General features: G+C 43.8%; 2 protein-coding genes across 3 annotated transcripts in view; one reads left to right on the top strand and one right to left on the bottom strand.

Moving 5' to 3' along the window:
• Window positions 1-5,079, top strand: part of LOC143769875 (uncharacterized) — a 77,362-nt gene extending 72,283 nt beyond the window's left edge. The window contains exons 2-5 of the mRNA XM_077258893.1: window positions 2,703-2,801; window positions 3,907-4,057; window positions 4,279-4,403; window positions 4,860-5,079. Of these exons, the coding sequence (XP_077115008.1) occupies window positions 2,703-2,801; window positions 3,907-4,057; window positions 4,279-4,389 (361 nt within the window). The 3' untranslated portion in view covers window positions 4,390-4,403; window positions 4,860-5,079. The remainder of the gene's footprint in view (window positions 1-2,702; window positions 2,802-3,906; window positions 4,058-4,278; window positions 4,404-4,859) is intronic.
• Window positions 5-25,676, bottom strand: LOC143769873 (uncharacterized). 2 transcript variants are annotated; one of them, XM_077258890.1, is made up of 10 exons: window positions 25,627-25,676; window positions 17,711-17,732; window positions 15,595-15,613; window positions 15,203-15,268; window positions 12,830-12,901; window positions 8,153-8,215; window positions 5,625-5,699; window positions 4,225-4,314; window positions 2,929-2,979; window positions 5-758 (listed from the first exon to the last, which is right to left on the bottom strand). In XM_077258890.1, exons 1-10 carry the CDS (start codon window positions 25,660-25,662, stop codon window positions 740-742), a joined length of 513 nt encoding a protein of 170 aa, XP_077115005.1. In that variant the 5' UTR covers window positions 25,663-25,676; the 3' UTR covers window positions 5-739. The 2 variants fall into 2 exon arrangements, with proteins under 2 accessions (XP_077115005.1, XP_077115006.1); XM_077258891.1 differs by lacking the exon at window positions 15,203-15,268.
• Between the last annotated feature and the right edge of the window lie 2,280 nt (window positions 25,677-27,956).

The following is a 27,956-nucleotide window of genomic DNA, read 5'->3' as shown; positions in this document are numbered from 1 at the left end:
TGTAAGTTAGGAACAAAACAAAATATAGGGGTTTTATAAGCTACAATAAAACACTGATAATCTTAAAAAATGGATTTTAGGGTCAGACATGCTCTTTAAATTGGTGCCAGATTAAATTTTATTGTTGTCGGTGCCAGGTGGTATCGGCTGATGCGGTGGTCTGTGCCAGGTGGTATCGGCTGAAGCGGTGGTCTTTGCCAGGTGGTATCGGCTGAAGCGGTGGTCTGTGCCAGGTGGTATTGGCTTAAGCGGTGGTCTGTGCCAGGTGGTATCGGCTGAAGCTGTGGTCTTTGCCAGGTGGTATCGGCTAAAGCGGTGGTCTGTTCCAGGTGGTATCGGTTGAAGCGGTGGTCTGTGCCAGGTGGTATCGGCTGAAGCGGTGGTCTTTGCCAGGTGGTATCGGCTGAAGCAATGGTCTGTGCCAGGTGGTATCGGCTGAAGCGGTGGTGGTCTGTGCCAGGTGGTATCGGCTGAAGCGGTGGTCTGTGCCAGGTGTTATCGGCTGAAGCGGTGGTCTGTGCCAGGTGTTATCGGCTGAAGCGGTGGTCTGTGCCAGGTGTTATCGGCGGAAGCGGTGGTCTATGCCAGGTGGTATCGGCTGAAGCGGTGGTCTTTGCCAGGTGGTATCGGCTGAAGGGGTGGTTGCTGCCAGGTGGTATCGGCTGCAGTGGTGGTCGCTGCCAGGTGGTATCGGCTTAAGCGGTGGTCTCTGCCAGGTGGTATATGGTTGCTATTGATGTTAAACGGAGGTTTCATAGCTATATAGAGTGGAGACATAACAAATAATGTTACAGTGCATTCCAATCACAAGATATAGATGACCTATCCTTACGACCTTTCCCCAAAAATGAGCTGTTATAAGCTGTTCTACATCCGGATTTGCATTGTCTGGTGATGACCGCTCTTCATTGATTGGGACTCTATTCAATGTGTTTATAGTCAGCCAGATCGTATAACAGCTGATCAGGGGTTGCCAGGTGTTGGACCCCACTAATCTGATATTGATGACCTACACTAAGCATAGGTAATCAATATCTTGTGAAGTGACAAAACAACCCCTTTATGTAATAGATGAGCAATATTTGTATTTCTTAACATCTAGCCATCCTGGCTCATAATGAATAAATTATTTACTACATAATTTGCTAGAATTACAAGATTACAAGGATGTAATTTAATGCTGAAACCATACCTGCATGTGATGGCTTAATGGTGTGTGTGTGGTTTTACATAAAAAGTATTAACAAAATGGATTTAAAAATATCATTAGGAACTAGATACAATGCAAATCAGGTAATTTTCAATAACTGTACACTTAAAGGTGTACTCCCAAAATTGTTATATGTATGTAGAAAGGTAAGTCCATATTTATTTGTGTATGCCAATGCAACTGACTTTGAAGTCTCCCCTTTTGGTAAACGCCCCTCATGTCGCCATCCCATGGCTCCAATGCTAGAAGAAGACATAGAAAACTGTTCCCGAGTCCATATTCACTACCATGAATTACCGTATACTAGAATACTTAGAATACTGGAAATTTAAGTCTTAAACCTAGAGGCCGCATATTCCAGAAACATGAGTGTTAGGAAAAACATCCTCCAGTTCCAGATACCATGATATTGCGTACTCTCGCTTACTCTTCAAATACGTCCAGAAGACTCATGAAATATGATGGGATCTCCTGAACGCCCGGCACAGTAGACAAGTAGCACAGTTTATAGTCTGTCCTGTCACTGGTCGCCGTCCCTATGGATGGAAGTCGCTGGTACTGCAGTTCGCACCGTTCAAATAAATAAAACTGCTGAAGAAGTTCTTCTGAAACGTGCGCTGGGGCGGCGAGGACCGTTACTACAACACCACTCTACATGTACGTCATCTATTTATAACTGCACGCGCTCTTTACCTGTTTATATTAGGGCAAGTCCACCGAAAGTCCTTCTTTATTACATATAGGGCCCATCTTTATATAACTATCTTTTACTGGGTGTACTCCACCTTGTTTATTTACATGGATCCCTGCACGAACGTTTGGCCGCCTCTGGCCTCACATGCTTTTTAATTATTTCATGTATGTTTTTAATGTTTAAATAAAATTCATTATTTTAAGGCATATAGTCCTTGGGTTTTTTACCCCCTTTTCTTGGTACAGCAATAAATGTGCAGCAAAAACTCAGCAAAATCTGCTTTATGTAAGTGGCTTCTTTGCTGTCAAGAGAGCAGGTTTTAACTGTGGAAAAAAACACAGCAAAAACACAAAGTGTGCACATAGCCTAATGCTAAAAATTGGTTACATCACCAAGAGTGTGTGCTCATAACATTTTTTAACTGTTTTTTTTTTAACAAATCTTCTCCAAAATTCACCTAAGGGCTCTTTTCCATTTGCGAGAAACACGTCCGTGTCTCGCATGTGAAAACCAAGCTGTGGCGCCGGCACTTAGGAGCGGAGCAGTGCAGCTCCACGTGTTGCTATGCGGCCGCACGCTCCGCTCTGGAGTGCCGGCGCCACAGCTTGGTTTTCACATGCAAGACACGATGTGTTTCTCGCAAATGGAAAAGAGCCCAAAAATGATTTCAGGAACTCTGGGAAAGCAATTCCAGTTCATTTCTATAAAAAAATCCACTTTGTTAATATGAGGAGGATTTTTTTCTCTGCAGAGACACCTGATGGAAATAAATAAACTACGTGTCATTTCTTTGAACAGGATCCAAAAGGAAACCTCTCCAAACATGGCCCCGTCCAATCAGAAGGCAGCACAGAAGCTTCAGGATGAAAACCTCTTCCAAAACCTCTTAATAATCAGGTGAATAAGATGTGTGACTGGTAACAATAAATGGCCGCTGTCTGTGCAGTCAGATATACACAGTAGTGAGGAATCGTCTGTGTCATTATGTCATCTAGAAGGTTTGTTCAGTAATCTCTGCTCTTACATGGTCAGGGTGGTGGTCTTCTTCCCCTCCTCATCGTCGGTGGTCTCGTCCCTACAGAACATGAAACATAGAACATCTCATGTAAATGTGCAAGTAACAGTGCGGATTAGGGTCAATATTCACAGTGAAAATACACAATAAAATCATACTTTATTAGATATGCATTAAAAAGAGCAATACTGAACACCGACACACAACTCAACCCAAAAATGCCCCAGGGGCCGGGTAGTGACCCTAATGGAAAACTACTAGTGTAACATCTGACACTCTGGACGCATTGGGCAGAACACAATATGGAGATAATTTGTGTTATCTGCGCGGTTGTAATAGACACCAATAAAATGGCCGCGCTCCACAGTGAAACACATGCTGCCTACAACATTTCCGTCATCGCACAGATAAAGGGGTTTTCCTGGATTAGAAGACTGATAATCAATCGTTAGGATTCGCCACCGATATCGGGGAAGCAGATGTCCGAATCCAGATGGAGACCCCACTGATTAGCTGCAGACGGGGGCTGCAGGGTCTACAATTTATTAGAAGTCCGTGACACGCGGTCCGAGTACAGACCTCCATCACTGCCCGGCCCAAACGTCACCGCCTCAAAAGCAAACATAAGACTGATCAGACAGTGACATTTTCAGGAGGACTTGTATAATTGGACCAAAATGGAGAAAATGGTATAAAATAATAAGAACCATTGCTCAAAGGATAAATCCTGCACTACAGCAATGAAGTTAGGAACTACCCACATAACCGCTGCAGCTAATCACTGTCCTTGTGGGATTTCTCATTTACAACCAAATTGTTATATATTGGAAAACTACATAAATGTGACTGGTATGGGTTATGGAAGGGATGAGAATAAATGACGGTGGCAACTACACCATGGAGTGGCTGCAGATGTTTGACCCCGTAATGCTGACCCTAAATAATTGTAATAAGCAGAATTTCTATTGGTTTAACCCTTCACAACAGTGAACGGTCTCTCATGTGGACCCTTGGGCAATGTATCTGTCCACCCTGGGATAAAGGAGTCAAAACGACTGATATAGAAGAGTATGTATTCCATGTGAATGCTGTATCCCGTCATCTCTACTCACAGTTGGAAGTGTTTCAGAGAAACCAGGTATGTTATTATTTAGCGGAGCCGCTAGTCAGCCCAGTGGATCGTGTGCGGTAGTAAAACTAGTACTGGGTAACGGGGGAGTAATGGAAAGCACTGGAGCAGCGGGTGCGAGCTATGAAGAGCAGGAGCACTACAAATACTGTAATATCCAGAAATAACATACGTACTGGATGGTGACAAGAGATGGACGCTCAATGACTCTATTATATGTGTATTTCCAGGTAATGCCTGTCGGCGTCTCGATTCTGTGGATCCATCTGTTGGAGAAGAAAAGAAAAGTAATGACAAAGACTTCACAGCAACAAATGTATGACAGCGACCTCAGACCCTGAATGATCCGACAAAGGTGACGTATCGGAGAGATCGCAGCACTCAGGGTGCAGTGTGACTGCAGGGGGCGCCACTATCTAAGGGCTCATTTCCACATGCGAGGCACACGTCCGTATCTCGCATGTGGAAACCAAGCTCTGGCGCTGGCACTTTGGAGCGGAGCTGTGCAGCTCCATGTGTTCCTATGCGGCCGCACGCTCCGCTCTGGAGTGCCGGCTTCACAGCTTGGTTTCCACATGCGAGATACGGACGTGTGCCTCGCATGTGGAAATGAGCCCTAATAGCAACTTCCTCTCCCTGCAGCGGCTTTCATCAGCTCAGGATGATGGAGGGTTCAGTAATGTGTTTTTTTACTTTATCCTTTAATTTTTTATACAGTCTAAGATCAGAATTCATTACAATAATTTAACCTGAATTCTGAGATAAATTACAACATTTTGGCACAATTTGGACTTGCACAAATATTTTGCAGCTTTTGGTGTTTTCACATCAGTTCCTCCCAGCTCCGCCAACATGTTGCCCGCCACTCATCAGATGCCGCTGATTCATGAAGAGGCAGACACTTCTTCATGGACTAGGAGCATCTGACGCCACCACGACCCGCATCAAGACCAGCGAGAAAATCACCGGTTTTCATGTATCGGAGCCTTAGTTTTTCTTTCTTAATATAACTCTGCAATAAATCTACAATAAAAAAGTGACATTTTTGCTTTTTTCAACAAAGCCTTGCTCCTAATATAAGTATGAATCCACAGGCTGCTCTATTCTGTGCTGTGTGTGGTCGGGGGCTGCAGACAAGATCTAGTGCCATCATCGTGTCTTCTGCAGCAGACCCTAGACATCTCGGGGAGCACAGGCCATGCGGTTGTGCAGGGAGCTGATGGCTCCACGATTGTACTCAGCCATACCTATGAGGATACAGACTGGACATGTGCCGCCTCCTGAGACCGCTCCCATATCAGGCGTCCTAGACAGGAGCTATGCTATAGAGCGTGTACATGCGTATAATTATACCTCGTGTCTTCCTAAAGGAGCCATATAAAATGCTGCTCATGGTCTATTCTTCCTGAGACCCATTATAAACAGCAAAATAAATAGAATTCATCTAATTTCTGTGTCCTATAAACGTCCTAAACTGAGTAATCACTTTCACACCCTGACAACTATCAGCGTAGACAGATGTACAGTGTGTGCAGACAGGTTTTATATCATTTCTACCTGGAAAACAATCACTTACACAAGTTTCTGCATTGCAGTCATCTGTTTCTTCTCCTTTTCCAGTCTCTCTTGTAAAGTTTCTTTGATTTCTCTCCTGTTGTACATGGAACATAAATCATCATCTCATATGGAAATATATGAATATCAGCAATGTGAGGAGCAGCAGTGATCACATTCCCCTCGGTCTCCATCCCAAATACTTTCTCAGTACAGTTATACCAAACTTATAAAAAATAATTGGTTTGTGACACCATTTTCTGAGACTTGTAACTGTGGACCTGAGCCGTCATTATTATGGAAGCTCATATGAGACTTCAATTTATTTTTGTGCATTTGTTCTGGGTGGTACAGCAATCAGAAAAATTATATTCTTGCGTTTTGACTTTTCTTTTTGGTGTTTTACGTGTAGTGAAATAATTTTATATCTTGATTCATCAGACTTTTATGGACACTTATTGTCATATATGGTTTTTTATTTCTTTACTTTTTATATATTAAAAGGGGGATGATTGAAGCTTTTTATTTGTTTATATAGATTTTTAAAAACTGGTCTCGGAAAATGGCGACACAAGCAGAAGTGTTTTTTCCAAATTTGCAAATGTATTTATGCATGTTTGGTGTCTCATAATCATAGTGACCTGGAGAATCATGTCGTCAGGTTATTTTCACCATATAATTAACGTTGTAAGTACAAATCCACAAAAACAATTGCAGAATTTCCTTCTTTTCACAATTTTAGAGAACTTGGAATTTTTTCCACTTTCTAATATGTCACATGATAAATTGAATAGTGTTATTCTGATGTTCTACTTGGCCTGCAAAAAAAAACAACCCCTTATATGGCTATGTGGATGGAAAAATAAAGAATTATGGCTCCTGGAAGTAGGGGGGTGGGAGGGATGAAAACGCAAAAATGGAAAATTACCATATTGTTAAATGGTTAAATAGGTGAACAGTCACAGGTGGCGCTCACTCCAGCTGCAGCTGTTATAGGCAGACGACGGCTGTGAAACACAGCAAGTATCTACCTGGTGCAGCTTCTGAGCCGCTCTGTCCTCCTCATGTGACCACATGCCGCCATCATCGGGATAAAGCGACCTTCCCACTCACAATAAAGGTCCACAATCCGTGTATAATGCAGATGTAACCCCCGGGGCCTCCTGCTTCCTCTATCCGCCACTATTCCTCTGCTTTCTACCCCTTCTCTTCACGTGTGGTCGCCAGGAGTCTCTATACAGTGTTCTTGGGGAGTCTGAGACACGACCCCTGCTCTGGGCCGGTCCATACAAGCAGAGGGGAGAATCTCACTCCCCCATAGAGCAGTGTGCATAGTCCAGTCTGATCAGTCACCCTGTGCTGTAGAAGGACCAGCACAGAACAGGGGGATCTGAGACCCCCAGAGCGCACTGTGCATAGAGGAGGCCGGCAGTAATGTCACAGATATAGAGGACTGGGAATCCGAGGAGCAGAAACATCAAACATCGGGGATTTGGCTGTTTGTACTTTGAGTTAGTGGGTTGCTCTATAGGGGTGGTCCACTACTAGGACAATCCCCCAAGTCCTCCATGTTTGGCCCTGATCAAATAAAAACACTTATACTCTCCTCAATTTTTTATTTTTACAAGAGTAACAGAAGTAAATGGAGCCCAAAATGTGTTGCCCAATTTCTCCTGAGTACACGATACTCTATACAGTGTGTGGTGGAATCTGAGGGAAATATGGCGTGAAGAACGGCGATTGTTATTATACATTAACCCTTTTGGTGCTGATTGGTCACTAACTGTTGACTGGCCAATCAAGGACAAATGACGCTGCGATCACCCTATCCACGTCACTTGCTGGGATTGGTTACCACTTGCCACTGTGTTTTTTTTGTTTGTTTTTTTTAATTGACAAAATGTTGTCTGTCATTGGCTGCTCAGAATTGATCGGCCAATCACAGCGATTGCTGTCAGACAGTAGGCCTCTTTACTTGGTCACCACACGATTCAGGGCACGTCCTGCTGCGCCGCACAAGTACTGCAGGTCCCGGTAACAGGTTAGAGGGACTGTCCACTTTTGGGGACGATTTTTGATCTTATTTGAATGTCACCCATCTGCTGGAATAATCCATTATCTCCAGTATTTTTTACCATATTTTATCCATGATGGAATAAGTGTTAAGTCTTATGGGATCTGCTCTGTTGCACTGAAGTTTGGATTGGAAAGTCTGTGTCTCCTGGCAGATATTACTGCGATCTGGGGGTCCTCAACACTCCAGCCGGGGGATGACTTTCTCTATATGTTTAACATATATAATATCTGATATATTTCTACAGACGCCATATTAAGATATTGGCTCATGTTTCTTTTCTTCTCACCAGTCAAATCACAATTCCTCTAATGTCGCCTCTCTGTGTAGTAGATATAGGGTGAATCATGTGCAGACAGGTTTATATCATCTGTCGCTGAGTACAAGGAATCGCACATCGGAGATAAGGAAACGTCTGTATCATTATGGGATCTATAAGGTTTGCTTATATCAGATCAGTAATTCTCGGCACTTACATAATCATGATCCTTTTCTGCATCAATTTTATTTTTTTCTTTCTTTCTTTTTTCTCTTTCTCGCTATTGTAAAAGGAAGAAACATCCATTTATGTTAAATGGTCACAAACTCAACAGTGCGAGAAAATGTAAGAAGATATGTAATATACAGTGAAGGAAATAAGTATTTGATCCCTTGCTGATTATGTATGTTTTGCCCACTGACAAAGACATGAACAGTCTATAATTTTATCGGTAGGTTAATTTTAACATTGAGAGAGAGAATATCAAAAATAAAATCCAGAAAATCACATTGTCTAAATTATATAAATTTATTTGCATTTTAAAATGAGAAATAAGTATTTGCTCCCCTACCAACCATTAAGACTGTTTGCACACGTTGCAGATTTTTTGTTTTTTTCGCGTTTTTTAGCTATAAAAAACGCTATAAAAGCGCAAAAAAGACGCATACATTATGCATTCCATCATTTAGAATGCATTCTGCAATTTTTGTGCACATGATGCATTTTTTTCCGCGAAAAAAACGCATCATGGTAAAAAACGCTACATGTTCATTAATTTTGCGGATTTTTTGCGGATTTCCCACTATATGATTGCATTGGGAACCTCTGGAAAAATCCACAAAAAAAACACACCAAAAACGCGAGAAAAACGCCCAAAAATGCATGCGGATTTCTTGCAGAAAATGTCCTGTTTTGCTCAGGAAATTTCAGCAAGAAATCCTGAACATGTGCACATAGCCTAAGAGTTCTGACTACTACAGACCAGTTAGACGCTCCTAATCAACTCGTTACCTGCATAAAAACAGCTGTCTTACATAGTCACCTTTATAAAAGACTCCTGTCCACAGACTCAGTTAATCAGTCAGACTCTAACCTCTACAACTTGGGCAAGACCAAAGAGCTTTCTAAGGATGTCAGGGACAAGATCATAGACCTGCACAAAGCTGGAATGGGCTACAAAACCATAAGTAAGACGCTGGGTGAGAAGGAGACAACTGTTGGGGCAATAGTAAGAAAATGGAAAAAATACAAAATGACTGTCAATCGACATCGATCTGGGGCACCATGCAAAATCTCACCTTGTGTGGTATCCTTGATCATGAGGAAAGTGAGAGATCAGCCTAAGGGCTTGTTCACACGATCCTTTGTTTGCTGCGGATCCGCAGCGGATTTGCAGCTGCGGATCCGCAGACCTTTTCCATGCAGGGTACAGTACAATGTTACCCTATGGAAAACAAAATCCGCTGTTCCCACGTTCCTTTTTTCCGCTGGAAAATCCGCGCTGATTTTCTGCGGAAAAAAAGAAGTACCATGTCAATTCTTGCTGCGGATTCCGCAACTGTTTTCCACCTGCACCAATAGGAAAGTGCAGTTGGAAAACCGCAGTGGAATCCGCAGTAGAAACCGCACAAAAACCCGCAGTGAAAATCACCGCGGATTTGCACTGCGGGTTTTCCAAAACAGGACCTGAAAAATCCGCAACAAAAAAAGGATCATGTGAACACAGCCTTAAACTACATGAGGGGAACTTGTTAATGATCTCAAGGCAGCTGGGACCACAGTCACCATGAAAACCATTGCTAACACATTACGCTGTATAGGTTTAAAATCCTGCAGTGCCGGCAAGGTCCCCTGCTGAAGAAGGGTCTGAAGTTTGCCAATGAACACCTGGATGATTCTGTGAGTGATTGGGAGAATGTGGTCAGATGAGACAAAAATTGAGGTATTTGGCATTAACTCAACTCGCCGTGTTTGGAAGAAGAGAAATACTGCATATGACCCAAATAACACCATCCCCACTGTCAAGCATGGAGGTAGAAACATGTTTTGGGGGTGTTTCTCTGCTAAGGGCACAGGACTGCTTAACCGCATCAATGGGAGAATGGATGGAGCTATGTACCGTACAATGCTGAGTGACAGCCTCTTTTCCTCTGCCAGGACATTAAAAATGCATCGTGGCTTGGTCTTCCAGCAAGATGACCCAAAACATACAGCCAAGGCAACAAAGGAGTGGCTCAAAAGAAGCATCGAGGTCATTGAGTAGCCTAGCCAATCTCCAGACCTTAATCCCATAGAAAGCTTATGGAGGAAGTTGAAGCTCCGAGTTGCCAAGCAACAGCCTCAAAATCTTAATGATTTAGAGATGATCTGCAAAAGCGGAGTGGACCAAAATTCCTCCTGACATGTGCACAAACCTCATCTTCAACTACAAAAAACGTCTGACTGCTGTGCTTGCCAACGAGGGTTTTGCCACCAAGTATTAAGTCTTGTTTACCAGAGGGATCAAATACTTATTTCTCACTGCAAAATGCAAATACATTTATATAATTCATACAATGTGATTTTCTGGATTTTATTTTTGATATTCTGTTTCTCAACGTTAAAATTAACCTACCCATAAAATTACAGACTGTTCATGTCTTTGTCAGTGGGCAAATTTACATAATCAGCAAGGGATCAAATAATTATTTTCTTCACAGTAGCTCATCTGAAATCTGCTTCCTTCTCCACTTATGAGCCACTTCTACTCCCATCTGTGTCTAGAACTAAAAAAAACTCTAACAGTTTAAAGTGAACCTGTCAGGTCTTATAAACATTATTATCTGTAGTTATTGGGTTAATCTGCAGGATAATAACGTTATGAAGGTGCTGGCCACTGTACTGAAAGTGCGTCACCTGGGAGAAAATGAACTGTTTTTCTTCTGGGAGCCATCGGCATTCAGTCATGCAGGCATGCCCAGAGGGATTACAGTCATGGCCACATCGCGGAGAGTGACGACTGTAACCGCACCCTGACACTGACTGACAGGTCGCTCAGAAGTGCATCAGTGCAGAGCCGGCTGTCAGTCAGTGTCTGGGTGCAGTTACAGCCGCCCTCACTGTGTACTGAGTGGTGCCTGAAGCTGTGCAGGACACTTTTCTATGACTGAAAGCCAGAGGCTGCCGGCAGGAATAAAGTTATGTGATCCCTGTATCCGGGCTCTCAGCGTAGCAGCTGCACGCCTTTGGACCGCTTGTTAGGCCGGAGTCACACCAGCGTTATTCTCCAGCTTTTACCTTTTTTTTGGGTGGGTAGGGGGGTCAGTGGCATTTTGATTTTTTACAAGTGCAGCATGTTGTAGAGTCTGCTTTTTCAGACTGGCACCGACCTGAGGATATGGCAAATCCTGTTAGATCGGGCTGCGTGCTGAATAAATTGATCTTTGACAATCGGGGTATAAGATTTTTATTCACTTGAAAATATTGGCATACTAGGCGGCATTAGGAGGAGAACGGTGCGGAGAATATATGCACCAGACCGAAATTGTCCTGCTCTCGGGGCACTTACGTCCTCATTTACATATAATACTATATAATACCATATTCTCTGTTTTTTTAGGTCTGCAACAGAAAACATGTTTCATACATGAGGCCTCGTATCATGACTCCTTCGTTATACTCTATATTACTATACATACATCTGATATAAAGGGAATCTGTCACCGGGTGTCTGACACCTAATCAGAGAGCAGCATGATATAGCGATAGACTCTACATCCAGCGATGTGTCACTTACTGCGCTGCTTGCCGTTTTGTCAGCAGTAGAGGATTAGTAATAAACCTGCTGCCATGTAGTCCTCCATATTTATTTTTTTTACTCCGATATATAGCGCGATTAATTCTGCAACGCTTTACAGACTCTATTGTCACTGTCGTCAACGAGGCTCATGATCTAGATTCCTTATCTGTATGTATTTAGAGTGTGGGAGGAAACTGGGGAACTCAGAGGAAACCCACACAAACACAGGGAGAACGTACAAACTCCTTGCAGATGTCGTCCTTGGTGGGATTTTAACCCAGTTCCCCAGCGCTGCAAGGCTGCAGTGCTAACCACTGAGCAACCAAGTTCATAATCTCTGTATAACCCCACCCCAACACTGATTGGCAGCTTTCTGCCTATGCACAGTGTACACAAAAAACTTCCAATCAGTGATGAAGGTGTGATTATTCTGAGTTCAGAATTCAGAGAACTTATAGATCTCCAGTAAGGGTGTGACAGAGGTTGTCATGTGCCTATCCCTCTCTAAATGGTGTTTATACAGAGTCTAAGACCAAATCTGGTGACATCTCCACTTTCTTCCTGGTGGGGTCCGACTACCAGTACTACTACAGATCCTGAGAGTGAAGGGTCCGCAGTGCTGGTTTATTGCCGCATCCCCTCTATTACTCCATGTATCACTGTGCGCTCAGCCATGTCTGTATTAGGCCTCGTTCACACGGTCAGTATTTGGTCAGTATTTTACCTCAGTATTTGTAAGTCAAGACCAGTAGTGGGTGATAAATACAGAAGTGCTGACGTGTTTCTATTATACTTTTCCACTGATTGTTCCACTCCTGATTTTAGCTTACAAATACTGATGTAAAATACAGACCGTGTGAACGTGGCCTTAGGTGCAGCACGGCCTCAGTCACCTACATACAGCTGTGCTGTAGCCCCCTGCATAGTGGATGGGTTTTTCATTGAATCTTGCTGGTAACTATTGTGTCCCCCAGTCACATTCTCATAGTTTCCATGTAACTTAGTGTAAAGTGTTACTAAGCTACTTAGTTACAGCCCATGATGGGAGGGGAGAGGAGAAACTGTGAGAATATAGATACGATTACTTTTATTAGCGCAATAAGTCTCAGCACTTACAGAGTCAGATGGATGTTCTCAGAGCTGATGTTCTCTTCTATCTTCCTCTCTATCAGATGTAAATTCCTCTCCCTATTGTACATGGAGAATATATCTCATATTGAAATGTACAAATGCCATTAATTATCACGATGTACAACAGCATTAGTGACCATGACAAATTTGCTCATGCTGCCCGAGCCACTTTGATTCTTAATGCACCTTATAGTAAGTCAGCCTATAGCAACATTATTTTTTTTTCATACAAGAAAAACATATTGTTATCAGTGCGGGGCACTCCTGTACTACCCCTCCCCCACATATTGTCCAGGCACAGGTCAGGGATCACACCATACCAGAATTACAGAAAACAGACCCCTGTCCTGTCTGCGTCACACCGGGGGGGGGGGGGGGGGGGGGGGGGGGGGGGGGGGGTGTTATGTCATGAGTATGAGGGAAGGGGCAGGACATCTACACCTGAATGACTTACAAGTCTGGAGAGACACAAAAAGGAGAGTAAAAAGAAGTGCCACCCCATTTAATGTGCCTCCCTAGGCACCTGCCCTGTAGTGTCTACTGGTAATTATGGCCCTGTGACTGGTGGCATATAGAGATCAGCATTCAGAGCTTAGCTATAACTCTAGCAGAGAAAACTGTGATTTTATTAAAACTGCACCAAGCAGCCCAGTAAGTGACACATCGCTGGGATCATGATATCTCTCCCTACATCATGCTGCTTTCAGATTACACAGTGAAAACTTGGTGACAGATTTTTGCCACCAAATCTAAGAGCAGTATAATGTAGGGAAGGAAACCTTGCTTCCAGCGATGTGTCACTTACTGGGCTGCTTGCTGTAGTTTTGTTAAAATCATTGTTTGATCAGTGGAGATTACCATTAAGGGACCAGTATATCTGCTGCCATGTAGACCTCCACCCTAAGAGCTATTTCAGAAGTTAGTGTGTCTGGTGTGGTGACAGTTTTCACATGTACCGTAGACACTTACACACATAGATTCATTCAAGTGAATGAGTCTGTGCACATCTATTAGATGCACCAATTCTGGTGCTTTGCAAGCCTCGTCCCACTTGCCCTGTAGCGGTGGCAAGTGGGGTTCACATTTGTAGGGTTGATGTCACCTTTGTATTGTTTGGTGACATAAAACCCACGGGTTAGTAATGGAGAGGCGTCTATAAGACACCCCTCTATTACTAATCCTTTAGTTATATGGTAAAGACACAGCCAGAATAAAGTCTTTTATTAGAAATAAAACAAAGCACACTTTTCTTTTTTTATTTAAAAATAACAAACACAGTTATACTCACCTAACGCCTAATTCCACCAAAGCCCTCGTCTCCTGTAAAAAAAACAAAAATAAAAAAAACAATATCCCTTACCTGCCTGTTGTTCTGTCCCACGTCTTAATCCATGTCACAGCATCAGTGACCGGCTGTGCCCTCGATTATGTTAATGACACTCTGATCAGAGTTTGATTCACTGTCAGCATAGTGTGATCTGATTTTCTCGGATGAGAGGTTTGGAGCACATTGTGAGGAGAAGATAGCGAAAAAAATGTCTTCATCTTTTCCATTGTGTGAGTCAGCGGATGATGTTTGATGTCTGATGTTTTCCATGCGCCCATAGGCTTCAATATGTGAGTGAAATCCGATCTCAGTGTAAAACAGCATGCTGTGATTTTTTTCACTGACAGATTCTGTCAATAGGGCAGTGGTCATCAGCACTGCCCTATTAAATAGCATTGGTCCTAAAGATAGCTAATAAAAAATCTTATAGCACTCGTCCGATGTATGTGCTTGTGCAGCCGTAAATGCTATAATTCAGTCTGCGAGCTGCTGCCAAAGATCTAGAATATAATTGGCAGAAAAAAATCACGTGATCCATCTTGTCTATATTATTTCCCTTTTTTAAATTGACTATAGATGATTATTTCAGACATATTTTATTTAATTTACTTGTTATAGCAAAAAAATAGCAATATTGCAGTTGTTTTGCATCATAGGAGTGCCACACTGCCTTCTATTTTTGCGCTATTTATTATTCCTGATTGCTGATGTAACACAGCGATCAGAAATAAGACCCCTTAAAGGCCACCGTTTAAATGCATATCGGCGGTCGTTAAGGGGTTAAATAATAATTCCTGTAGTGTTTGTATCCCATCATCACTACTATGGCATCTTTGTGCTGTGAAATACATTACACGACTGGCGCCCAATAAATGGCGGCTATGTATGTAGACAGATATTGTGCAGCCAGGATTTACATGTAACTTCTCTACCTGAATAAGACAATTAGCGTCTGAGATCAGGAAACATCGATATCACTGTGTGATCTATAAGGTTTTCTTGTAATAAATAGTTACATTTTTATCACTTACGTTATTATGATCTGCTCTTTTATGTCTGTATTCAGATTCTGAAGAATCTTTGCATGGGCGTCCGCCCTATAGTACAAGGAAAACTTAGCACTGTGTATGTTAGGTAAGGGAGAAACTAACACTTCTTTCTAACACTGGTAATTTATTCAAAACTAGATGGTGGCCCGATTCTAACGCATCGGGTATTCTAGAATATGCATGTCCACGTAGTATATTGCACAGCCCACATAGTATATTGCCCAGCCATGTAGTATATTGCCCAGCCATGTAGTATATTGCCCAGCCATGTAGTATATTGCCCAGCGACTGGGACCTCCAGCTCTGAGATGTCCCATAGGATGGAGCCGAGGTGGCGCATGCGCCCCACACACTATATGAAGAAAGACTCTTACCTGTGAATTACATTTGCAGCTGAAAGACAAACAACAGTTCACAATTAGATTTACTGAACTATCTAATAAATCACTCAGTTGCAGTGAACGACTTATTGTTAGGTTGTATTCACACTAGTTTTCATTATTGTTCTGTGTGAGATGTGGGAAAATGATATCATTTTGATATCTGATGGAATGCCTGTCATATTAATGTTTTGCATTAAAATACTTGCACCCAAACTTAGCCCCCATCCTTGGGTTTCCCCAAGACCAATGGATTTCTTTAATTAGCCCAAGCAAACAGGCCTTTGAAGCTCTTTTCATGGGGGAAGGGGGGCAAAAGGCATAGACCCTGTGTCCTCAGCAATTATTACAAGGGTGTGAACTCTTGTGCAGAACTGGCTTCCTTTGTTTAACTCAGGCTGCCATCGTGGCACAAGAGAACCCAGGCTAACCAGTGCAAGGCTCTGAGATATGGAAACTAGAAAATTACCTAAATAAAAGAATGCAATATCTCTGAGCCTAGCTGAGCACATAATCGGAATCGACATTCCTTCCCCACACACCTGTCCTCTGCTGCTACCTGTAGAACTCTGCGTTATTGAATTATAAAGCATAGCTACCAGGAATTACATACGGTAGGCATATTTGGTCTCCCTGCACAGATAAAATCCAGCAGAATCCAGTGGTGCCGCCGCCGTCTTAGATAGAGCTTCGGGCGGAAAGTTATGTACATCCACATTTCTGCCTGAAAAACCATACTCTCGATATGGGAGAAGGGAGGCTGCCCAGCCCAGGGGCTGGCACAGTGTCTGGAAGGGGGCAACCCAGGTAATAATAGGCAGCTCCTCATTTTGGACTCAGTTTTTCTTCTGGCAGGAGGCCCGTTACCTGATGGGACCAGGGAACCACGTAACAAAGATTTGGACCTATCATCCATCAGTGCCTCCCTGTGGTCACATGCTACATAACACGGTAATTGCAATCTATCTGTACCCTACCCTTGTACTACACTCTTGACTGTATACTTGCATATCTGTTCTTGTAAATATATACCTGTATATTTCTAATGTGCCTTTTGGCGATTAAATATAAAATGAATCTTGGGCTGCTCTTTTATCTCGATTCACAAATCCCCACGTCCGCACGCTCGGTTGGTTATTATATGCTACCTCGAGGTTGGTTTCTGACCCGATATAAGCCTGCCGTCGGACAGGGATTATTTCAAACGAGGAACTGGTGGCAGCATACTATACTGTATTAGTGAGGAGACCTGACAGTGACGGCCAGGAGGTTTATGTATGTATATATATATATATATATATATATCCCCAGCTTGGACTGGCGATGTATATCCCCCCTCACTGGGAGCACCTCAATAACTCGTACCTATAAGGGAAGCCTCTCTTGCGACTATTTGCCCTCGGTGCAATTCCCTGACTGACCTAGGGTGACTGGTAGTGCCGGAGAGCCGGTCCCTGCTGGGTCCTGAGTGAAGTCGACACCCCCCTAACCCTGTACAATCTGTCACATGCTGCATCTTTTTTTTTGGTCCGTGTGTCCATTTTTATCATCAGTATATCATCAATTTCTATTATATGCAAAAAGAGAGGAAAGGTGGTGGAAGTTCTTCCTAGTAGTCAGTGAGTGGGTGAGTCTGGTGGACAATTCACCCCACGGCTGACATATTACCAGCCCTATAGAATATAAGGGCCAGTGTGAAATACAGACAGCGCCCCTGGTGCACACATGTGATGAGCCTTTCCTTCCCAACGTTACTGTACAGAGACTTCCTTACACCATTATCGGGTCTGATCCCGCATTCAGGTCTCGGCTATACTGGGGTGCAGGGGTGTTACATCCATAGTGGCGGACCACACGGCCGGGAGTCCTGGGGAGCGCTGGCTCTGTTCCCCATCACCCACCGGTCATCACAATATTACTACTCCTGTCCCACCATTCCCCCTGCCCCTGTGCGTCTGAGACTCAGCCCAGCAGGCGCCATTACATCAATAGATCGCGCCTGCAGTGCAAAGCCTCAGTCCCCGCACTGCACAGACCGGAGCAGGGCGCTGGGAGGAGACGGCGAGCTAGAAATGCTGTAATTGTCAGTACTGAGAATGTCAATACTTACATTGGATGTTGGTCCCTGCCGGCTGTAATAGTAAAAAGAGAAATGTATAAAGGCCATGAAATATTTCCGCTTCTTACATTGTACCATACATCACACACTCATAGGCTTCTACTACACTGGATAATCAACGGGGTTTCAAATAATCACACAAGATAGATTTATTAATTGTAAGGTAATGTGTGAGCAGAGCGCCGCTCCGTGCCGCATGCAGCATTCATAGCGTCAGTAAACAACAGCCTGGTAAGGGACTCCGGCGTCTGCTGACAACTCAGCGACATCTGACTTTATTGTCCATTTATTCAAGTATAAAATATGTGGAATATATCTAGAAATGAGCTGCGTCATATGAATCTCTGAAGCTGCGGCCATTGTTTCCATAATTAGTTATGTTAAAAAATAGGGAAAGTGGCAGCTGCATTGCTAACTCTGCCTAAATGTAAGAGTTCTCTGTATTCCGGGGGGCTTTATGCTACATAGTGTTAACCCTGTAATGTCCCATGATGAATATAGTCATCATGGAGCGTGACAGGGACTTAGGGGCGGTCTCAGAAGCAGAGCCCACTCCACACCGGGCAGATGTCGGTGATATTATATAGATGCCATCACCCTCTATCAGCAGCAGTTGGTGTGCCCGCTGATTGAGTTTCTGACAGCGGTACTAAGCGTGACGTGATCGCAGGGAGCCTATGGGCTGCTATGACAGCCAGGGCCGGCTATACGCCCCCCGTGCCTGGTATGTGATCTCTCCTGTGACGTCCGGCCTGTGGTTGGGCGTTATAGAAGACAGTGATTGTTACTATATGCCACAATACTGCTGTATTACTGTATGTAGCACAAACGATCAGATGATCGCAGGTTCAAGTCTGCAAGGGAACTAACAAATAAAGTAAAAAGTAAAGAAAAAAGGTTTTACAAATGTAAAAAAAAGAAAACTTCGAATCACCCAGTTAAAATGAAAGGACATTTTAAAAAAAATAAAAAATACACATTTGGTATCAACGTGGTAAGAAAAGTCCAATCTATGAAACTATAAAATTAATTGACCCAATCTGTAAAAACTGTAATGCAAAAAAAATGCCAGAATCGCGTGTTTTTGGTGTTACAACTCAACAAAAAAAATTCATTAAGAAGCGATCAAAGCTTTGTAACTACCCCAAAATAGTATCAATAAAAACATCAGGTCACCATGCAAAAACAACAAAAAATAAAAATGTTACTGGTATTTGAAAATTACAACTCAAGCAATTTTTTTTTCTTGAAACTCAGATTTTATTTTTCATTACTTAAAGGGGCTGTCTGGTCAAAACTGATAAGTCTGTAGTCACTATATGTGACTACAAACTTATGATTATACAGACCCCGGCCAGTGGGTGGGTGGGCTAATGACGTGAGCGGCCAGTGGGTGTGTCTGACCAGAGGTCATGGCCTCGCTGTATGGAAGTGTATGGAGAGTGAGGCCGCGCACACTGGCCGGGGTATATATAACTCATAAATACCATCTAGTCCTGAGTCTGAAACCGGCAAATCCCTGCAGAGCTCAGTGCTTGCACTTATCGGTTTTGACCGGGCAACCCATTTAAAGGGAATCTTTCAGCAGCTTTTTGCTACCTCATCTGTGAGCAGTCTGATGTAGGCGAAGAGAATCTGAATCCATCGATGTATCACACAGATTACTGGATGCAGCCGTTCTCACACAGAGGTGTTATGACCCCAATGGCGAGGGTCTCAGAGGAACGTGGAAGTCTGCAGAATACAAAAATCCAGCTCATAGGGCAGTGGTAACTGGGTTGACCATATATCTACTCCTAACGCCAACACTAGAAGTAGCCGGGGATCATTCCTACGTTGATTCTAGATGACACGCGCCAGCCGGAGAATCTAGCTACCCCTAGTAGAGGAAAACAAAGACCTTTCTTGCCTCCAGAGAAGGGGACCCCAAAGCTGGATAGAAGCCCCCCACAAATAATGACGGTGAGGTAAGAGGAAATGACAAACACAGAAATGAACCAGGTTTAGCACAGAGAGGCCCGCTTACTGATAGCAGAATAAAGAAAGGTAACTTATATGGTCAACAAAAACCCTATCAAAATCCACACTGGAAATTCAAGAACCCCCGAACCGTCTAACGGTCCGGGGGGAGAACACCAGCCCCCTAGAGCTTCCAGCAAAGGTCAGGATGTAGATATGGAACAAGCTGGACAAAAATACAAAACCAAAACAAATAGCAAAAAGCAAAAGGCAGACTTAGCTGATATAACTGGAACCAGGATCAGTAGACAAAAGCACAGCAGACTAGCTCTGATAACTACGTTGCCAGGCATAGAACTGAAGGTCCAGGGAGCTTATATAGCAACACCCCTAACTAACGACCCAGGTGCGGATAAAAGGAATGACAGAAAAACCAGAGTCAAAAAAACTAGTAACCACTAGAGGGAGCAAAAAGCAAATTCACAACAGTACCCCCCCCTTAGTGAGGGGTCACCGAACCCTCACCACGACCACCAGGGCGATCAGGATGAGCGGCATGAAAGGCACGAACTAAATCGGCCGCATGAACATCAGAGGCGACCACCCAGGAATTATCCTCCTGACCATAGCCCTTCCACTTGACCAGGTACTGAAGCCTCCGCCTGGAGAGGCGAGAATCCAAGATCTTCTCCACCACGTACTCCAACTCGCCCTCAACCAACACCGGAGCAGGAGGCTCAGCAGAAGGAACTACAGGCACAATGTACCGCCGCAACAAGGACCTATGAAATACATTGTGAATAGCAAACGACACAGGAAGATCCAGACGAAAAGATACAGGATTAAGGATTTCCAATATCTTGTAAGGCCCAATAAAACGAGGTTTAAATTTGGGAGAGGAGACCTTCATAGGAACAAAGCGGGAAGAAAGCCATACCAAATCCCCAACGCGTAGTCGGGGACCCACACCGCGGCGGCGGTTGGCAAAGCGCTGAGCCTTCTCCTGTGACAACTTCAAGTTGTCCACCACATGATTCCAGATCTGCTGCAACCTATCCACCACAGAATCCACCCCAGGACAGTCAGAAGGCTCCACATGACCCGAAGAAAAGCGAGGATGGAAACCAGAGTTGCAGAAAAAAGGCGAAACCAAGGTGGCGGAACTAGCCCGATTATTAAGGGCAAACTCAGCCAACGGCAAGAATGTCACCCAATCGTCCTGATCAGCAGAGACAAAACACCTCAAATAAGCCTCCAAAGTCTGATTGGTTCGCTCCGTCTGTCCATTAGTCTGAGGATGGAAAGCAGACGAAAACGACAAATCAATGCCCATCCTACTACAAAAGGATCGCCAGAACCTGGAAACGAACTGGGATCCTCTGTCTGACACAATATTCTCAGGGATGCCGTGCAAACGAACCACGTTCTGGAAAAACACAGGAACCAGATCGGAAGAGGAAGGCAGCTTAGGCAAAGGAACCAAATGGACCATCTTGGAGAAGCGATCACATATCACCCAGATAACGGACATGCCCTGAGATAGCGGAAGATCAGAAATGAAATCCATGGAGATATGAGTCCAAGGTCTCTTCGGGACAGGCAAGGGCAAGAGCAAACCGCTGGCACGAGAACAGCAAGGCTTAGCTCGAGCACAAGTCCCACAGGACTGCACAAATGACCGCACATCCCTTGACAAGGAAGGCCACCAAAAGGACCTGGCCACCAGATCTCTGGTGCCAAAAATTCCCGGGTGACCTGCCAACACCGAGGAATGAACCTCGGAAATGACTCTGCTGGTCCACTTATCCGGGACAAACAGTCTGTCAGGTGGACAAGACTCAGGCCTATCAGCCTGAAATCTCTGCAACACACGTCGCAGATCCGGAGAAATAGCTGACAAGATAACTCCATCTTTAAGAATACCAACAGGATCAGCGACTCCAGGAGCATCAGGCACAAAGCTCCTAGAAAGAGCATCGGCCTTCACATTCTTTGAACCTGGTAAATACGAGACAACAAAATCAAAGCGGGAGAAAAACAATGACCAGCGGGCCTGTCTCGGATTAAGGCGTTTAGCAGACTCGAGATACATCAGATTTTTGTGATCAGTCAAGACCACCACACGATGCTTAGCACCCTCAAGCCAATGACGCCACTCCTCAAATGCCCATTTCATGGCCAACAACTCCCGATTGCCCACATCATAATTTCGCTCGGCAGGCGAAAACTTCCTAGAGAAAAAGGCACAAGGTTTCATAACAGAGCAACCAGGGCCTCTCTGCGACAAAACGGCCCCTGCCCCAATCTCCGAAGCATCCACCTCAACCTGAAAGGGAAGTGAGACGTCAGGCTGGCACAAAACAGGTGCCGAAGTAAACCGGCGTTTCAACTCCTGGAAAGCCTCCACGGCAGCAGGAGCCCAGTTAGCTACATCGGAGCCCTTCTTGGTCATATCCGTCAAAGGTTTCACAATGCTAGAAAAATTAGCGATAAAACGACGGTAGAAGTTAGCGAAGCCCAAGAACTTCTGAAGACTCTTAACTGACGAGGGCTGAGTCCAATCAAGAATAGCTCGGACCTTGACTGGGTCCATCTCCACAGCAGAAGGGGAAAAAATGAACCCCAAAAAGGGAACCTTCTGTACACCAAAGAGACACTTTGAGCCCTTGACAAACAAAGAATTTTCACGCAAAATTTTAAAGACCAACCTGACCTGCTCCATATGCGAATCCCAATTATCAGAAAAAACCAAAATATCATCCAGATAAACTATCAAAAATTTATCCAGATACTTCCGGAAAATGTCATGCATAAAGGACTGAAAAACTGAAGGCGCATTGGAGAGCCCAAAAGGCATCACCAAGTACTCAAAATGACCTTCGGGCGTATTGAATGCGGTTTTCCATTCATCACCTTGCTTAATGCGCACAAGGTTGTACGCACCACGAAGGTCTATCTTGGTGAACCACTTGGCACCCTTAATCCGGGCAAACAAGTCAGACAACAGCGGTAAAGGATACTGAAATTTAACAGTGATCTTATTTAAAAGCCGATAATCAATACAAGGTCTCAAAGATCCGTCCTTTTTTGCCACAAAAAAGAATCCCGCACCAAGAGGGGAAGAAGACGGACGAATATGTCCTTTCTCCAGAGACTCCTTGATATATGAACGCATAGCGGTATGTTCAGGTACCGACAGATTAAACAGTCTTCCCTTAGGAAATTTACTGCCTGGGATCAAATCTATAGCACAGTCACAGTCCCTATGAGGAGGCAGTGCACTGGACTCAGACTCACTGAAGACATCCTGATAATCAGACAAATACTCCGGAACTTCCGAAGGCGTAGAAGAAGCAATAGACACAGGCAGGGAATCCCCATGAATACCACGACAGCCCCAACTTGAGACTGACATAGCCTTCCAGTCCAGGACTGGATTATGGGTCTGTAACCATGGCAGCCCTAAAACAACCAAATCATGCATTTTATGTAAAACCAGGAAACGTATCACCTCGCGGTGTTCAGGAGTCATGCACATGGTAACCTGTGTCCAATACTGCGGTTTATTTGCTGCCAATGGTGTAGCATCAATACCCCTAAGAGGAATAGGATTTTCTAATGGTTCAAGAGTAAAACCACAGCGCTTAGCAAATGAGAGATCCATGAGACTCAGGGCAGCACCTGAATCTACAAACGCCATGACAGGATAAGATGACAGTGAGCAAATCAAAGTTACAGACAGAATAAATTTAGGTTGCAAATTACCAACGGTGACAGGACTAACAACCTTAGCTATACGTTTAGAGCATGCTGAGATAACATGTGTAGAATCACCACAGTAGTAGCACAAGCCATTCCGGCGTCTATGAATTTTCCGCTCATTTCTAGTCAGGATTCTATCACATTGCATTAAATCAGGTGTCTGTTCAGACAACACCATGAGGGAATTTGCGGTTTTTCTATCACATTGCACCGAATTAGGTGTCTGTTCAGACAACACCATGAGGGAATTTGCGGTTTTGCGCTCCCGCAACCGCCGGTCAATTTGAATAGCCAGTGCCATAGTATCATTCAGACCTGTGGGAATGGGAAAACCCACCATAACATTCTTAATGGCTTCAGAAAGGCCATTTCTAAAATTAGCGGCCAGTGCACACTCGTTCCAATGTGTCAGCACGGACCATTTCCGAAATTTTTGGCAATACACTTCAGCCTCGTCCTGCCCCTGAGACATAGCCAGCAAGGCCTTTTCTGCCTGAATCTCAAGATTGGGTTCCTCATAAAGTAAACCGAGCGCCAGAAAAAACGCATCAAGATCAGCCAATGCCGGAATCTCCTGGTGCCAGCGAAAAAGCCCAATCCTGAGGGTCGCCCCGTAAGAACGAAATAACAATTTTTACTTGCTGAGCAGAATCTCCAGATGAACAGGGTCTCAGGGACAAAAACAATTTACAATTATTCACGAAATTCCTAAACTTAAACCTGTCTCCGGAAAACAGTTCAGGAATCGGTATTTTAGGTTCTGACATAGGATTTCTGATAACATAGTCTTGTATGCCCTGCACACGAGTAGCCAGCTGGTCCACACTTGTAATCAAGGTCTGGACATTCATGTCTGCAGCAAGCATAGCCACTCTGAGGTAAAGGGGAAGAAGAGAAAAAAAAAAACTCAGAATCTTCTTTCTTATAATCCCTCTTCTGCAATGCATTAAACATTTAATACTGGCCTGGCAAACTGTTATGACCCCAATGGCGAGGGTCTCAGAGGAACGTGGAAGTCTGCAGAATACAAAAATCCAGCTCATAGGGCAGTGGTAACTGGGTTGACCATATATCTACTCCTAACGCCAACACTAGAAGTAGCCGGGGATCATTCCTACGTTGATTCTAGATGACACGCGCCAGCCGGAGAATCTAGCTACCCCTAGTAGAGGAAAACAAAGACCTTTCTTGCCTCCAGAGAAGGGGACCCCAAAGCTGGATAGAAGCCCCCCACAAATAATGACGGTGAGGTAAGAGGAAATGACAAACACAGAAATGAACCAGGTTTAGCACAGAGAGGCCCGCTTACTGATAGCAGAATAAAGAAAGGTAACTTATATGGTCAACAAAAACCCTATCAAAATCCACACTGGAAATTCAAGAACCCCCGAACCGTCTAACGGTCCGGGGGGAGAACACCAGCCCCCTAGAGCTTCCAGCAAAGGTCAGGATGTAGATATGGAACAAGCTGGACAAAAATACAAAACCAAAACAAATAGCAAAAAGCAAAAGGCAGACTTAGCTGATATAACTGGAACCAGGATCAGTAGACAAGAGCACAGCAGACTAGCTCTGATAACTACGTTGCCAGGCATAGAACTGAAGGTCCAGGGAGCTTATATAGCAACACCCCTAACTAACGACCCAGGTGCGGATAAAAGGAATGACAGAAAAACCAGAGTCAAAAAAACTAGTAACCACTAGAGGGAGCAAAAAGCAAATTCACAACAGAGGTTTTACATTTAGCAATGAAGCAGAGCTGAGAAAGCTGCCCCCGCCCACACCGGGCTCTGTATGTACAATGTCCATAGACAGTGAGCTGCCTGTCACAGGAAGGGCGTGTTGGACCAGCTAGTCCCTGCAATGATAAGCTACTGGCACTAATACAATCATTGTCAGCAACCAGCAGCATGGAGCTTGATAAGAGGCATCACTGACATCTGTGTGTTAGCCCCGGCAGCATGCGCTCTTCAGTTTACATAACAAATACCTGCTGACAGATTTCCTTTAAATAAAAAAAATGCAGGTTTGGCATCATCGCAATCGTACTGATCTGATTGGCCAGGCAGGTGGCCGTGCGAAAATAACGGACATCAGACAACAGAAATTCATTTTCATATATACGTACAGAGATATCATTACAATCTCTATCCTGAATTACATGACTTTTATTATTTTGGACTTACATATATCGTTCTCCAAATTCTACTCGTCATTCTCATAAATAAATAATAGCATAAACCTGAATTGGGTAAAAAGAGAGAAGTGTCCTTATAAATGGCCTAATGTTCAATACTAGTTGTATCAAATGCACATATTGCCATAACGAGCTAATTAACAAATATAAGGTTTTCTAATTAAAATTATATGTGAAATGAGAATTCGGAAGTAGAGGAAGCTTGTCATAAGAAATCAGGACCTTATACAGCGAGGAAATGGGGAATAATAAGGACAGGACAGGAGCATAACACGGACATACTCACTATTACACTCCTACTATAACCCTCAACGGAATTCTGGCCGAGCGGCTGCTTATATATTCCTCATGATGTCACAATATCCAGTGACCATGGTGCCGATCCTGTGATGTCACCGCATTGTAGACTGTGCTAGAGCAAGCCCTGCAGCCAATGAGACCAATACAAATATGTGTAATAAAGTCTATGGAGGGTTTATAATTGTATGTAAATAATCTGATACAGTAAATTGTTACAAATGATAGGAAACAACAACCCCCCACCACTGACCCGGGAACACATATACACAGAGGCCTCTTATAATCCACGTTTTGTCTTATATTGTTATTATACATATACACCATATGGACAGAAGTATAGGGATAGAGAATTTTATAACATCCCATTCTAAATCCATTGGCATCCATTAAAATTTGGTCCCTTTCTATAAGAATTTGGAGGTGTCTCTGGGAATCTGCCCCTTCTTTCAGAAGAGCAGACAATGATGGTGGATCCTAAACGTGTTGGATGGAGTTGAAGTCCGGGGCCTGTGCGGCCAGTCAGGTTCTTCCATACCAAACTCCCCCAACCCTGCCTTTATGGACCTTGCTTTGTGCACTGGAGCATAGAGGTATAGAATCAGAATATTAGAGTTAGAAGAGATCTCCATCGTGTCCAACCCTCTGCTCAATGCAGGATTCACTAAACCATCTCAGACAGATGCCTGTGCAGCCTGTGTTTGAAGACTTCCATTGAAGAGAAGTCACCACCTCTCATGGCAGCCAGTTCCACTCATTGATCACCCTCACTGTCAACAAGTTTTTCTAATATCTAATCTGTAACTCCTCCCTTTCAGTTTTATTCCGTTGCTTCTTGTGTTTACATGTATACTGGGATTTGGATGGGGACCACGTATACGAGGATGAAGATGGAGCCATGTATACCAGGATGTAAGACCATGAATATTAGTATGAGGATGGGGCCATGTATACCAGGATGTAAGACGATGAATATTAGTATGAGGATGGGGCCATGTATACCAGGATGTAAGACCATGAATATTAGTATGAGGATGGGGCCATGTATACCAGGATGTAAGACCATGAATATTAGTATGAGGATGGGGCCATGTATACCAGGATGTAAGACCATGAATATTAGTATGAGGATGGGGCCATGTATACCAGGATGTAAGACGATGAATATTAGTATGAGGATGGGGCCATGTATACCAGGATGTAAGACCATGAATATTAGTATGAGGATGGGGCCATGTATACCAGGATGTAAGACGATAAATATTAGTATGAGGATGGGGCCATGTATACCAGGATGTAAGACCATGAATATTAGTATGAGGATGGGGCCATGTATACCAGGATGTAAGACGATAAATATTAGTATGAGGATGGGGCCATGTATACCAGGATGTAAGACCATGAATATTAGTATGAGGATGGAGCCATGTATACCAGGATGTAAGACGATAAATATTAGTATGAGGATGGGGCCATGTATACCAGGATGTAAGACGATGAATATTAGTATGAGGATGGGGCCATGTATACCAGGATGTAAGACCATGAATATTAGTATGAGGATGGAGCCATGTATACCAGGATGTAAGACGATGAATATTAGTATGAGGATGGGGCCATGTATACCAGGATGTAAGACGATGAATATTAGTATGAGGATGGGACCATGTATACCAGGATGTAAGACGATGAATATTAGTATGAGGATGGGGCCATGTATACCAGGATGTAAGACGATGAATATTAGTATGAGGATGGGGCCATGTATACCAGGATGTAAGACGATGAATATTAGTATGAGGATGGGGCCATGTATACCAGGATGGGGGGACTATGTAAACCAGAATGGGGATCTGGTTATTCATACCAGGATCGGGATGGGGACCATGTATACGAGGATACTGCTCTGCAGTTTGACAAATTTAAAGCAGATAATATTTAAAATACATTTTAAGAAAGATGGAGAAAAATGTGGGTATTCAAGCTGATACCGGACCCGGATGCTGCAGCAAATCTGTGTGC

This window comes from Ranitomeya variabilis, chromosome 4, assembly GCF_051348905.1.
Source record: "Ranitomeya variabilis isolate aRanVar5 chromosome 4, aRanVar5.hap1, whole genome shotgun sequence".
Classification (NCBI taxonomy): domain Eukaryota; kingdom Metazoa; phylum Chordata; class Amphibia; order Anura; family Dendrobatidae; genus Ranitomeya; species Ranitomeya variabilis.
The sequence above is the reverse complement of the archived record's forward strand: the minus strand, read 5'-3'. Positions and strand labels throughout refer to the sequence as shown.

Bases quoted from the DNA above. Each gene is read 5' to 3' on its own strand.
- LOC143769873 (XM_077258890.1), bottom strand. From the start codon at position 25,662: ATGAGAATGACGAGTAGAATTTGGAGAACGATATAT. The intron at 5,700-8,152 runs GTAAGTGCCGAG...CATGTACAACAG, and splicing joins CAGAAAAGGATCATGATTAT to GAGAGAAATCAAAGAAACTT. The intron at 4,315-5,624 runs GTAAGTGATTGT...CTTCTCCAACAG, and splicing joins ACTGCAATGCAGAAACTTGT to ATGGATCCACAGAATCGAGA.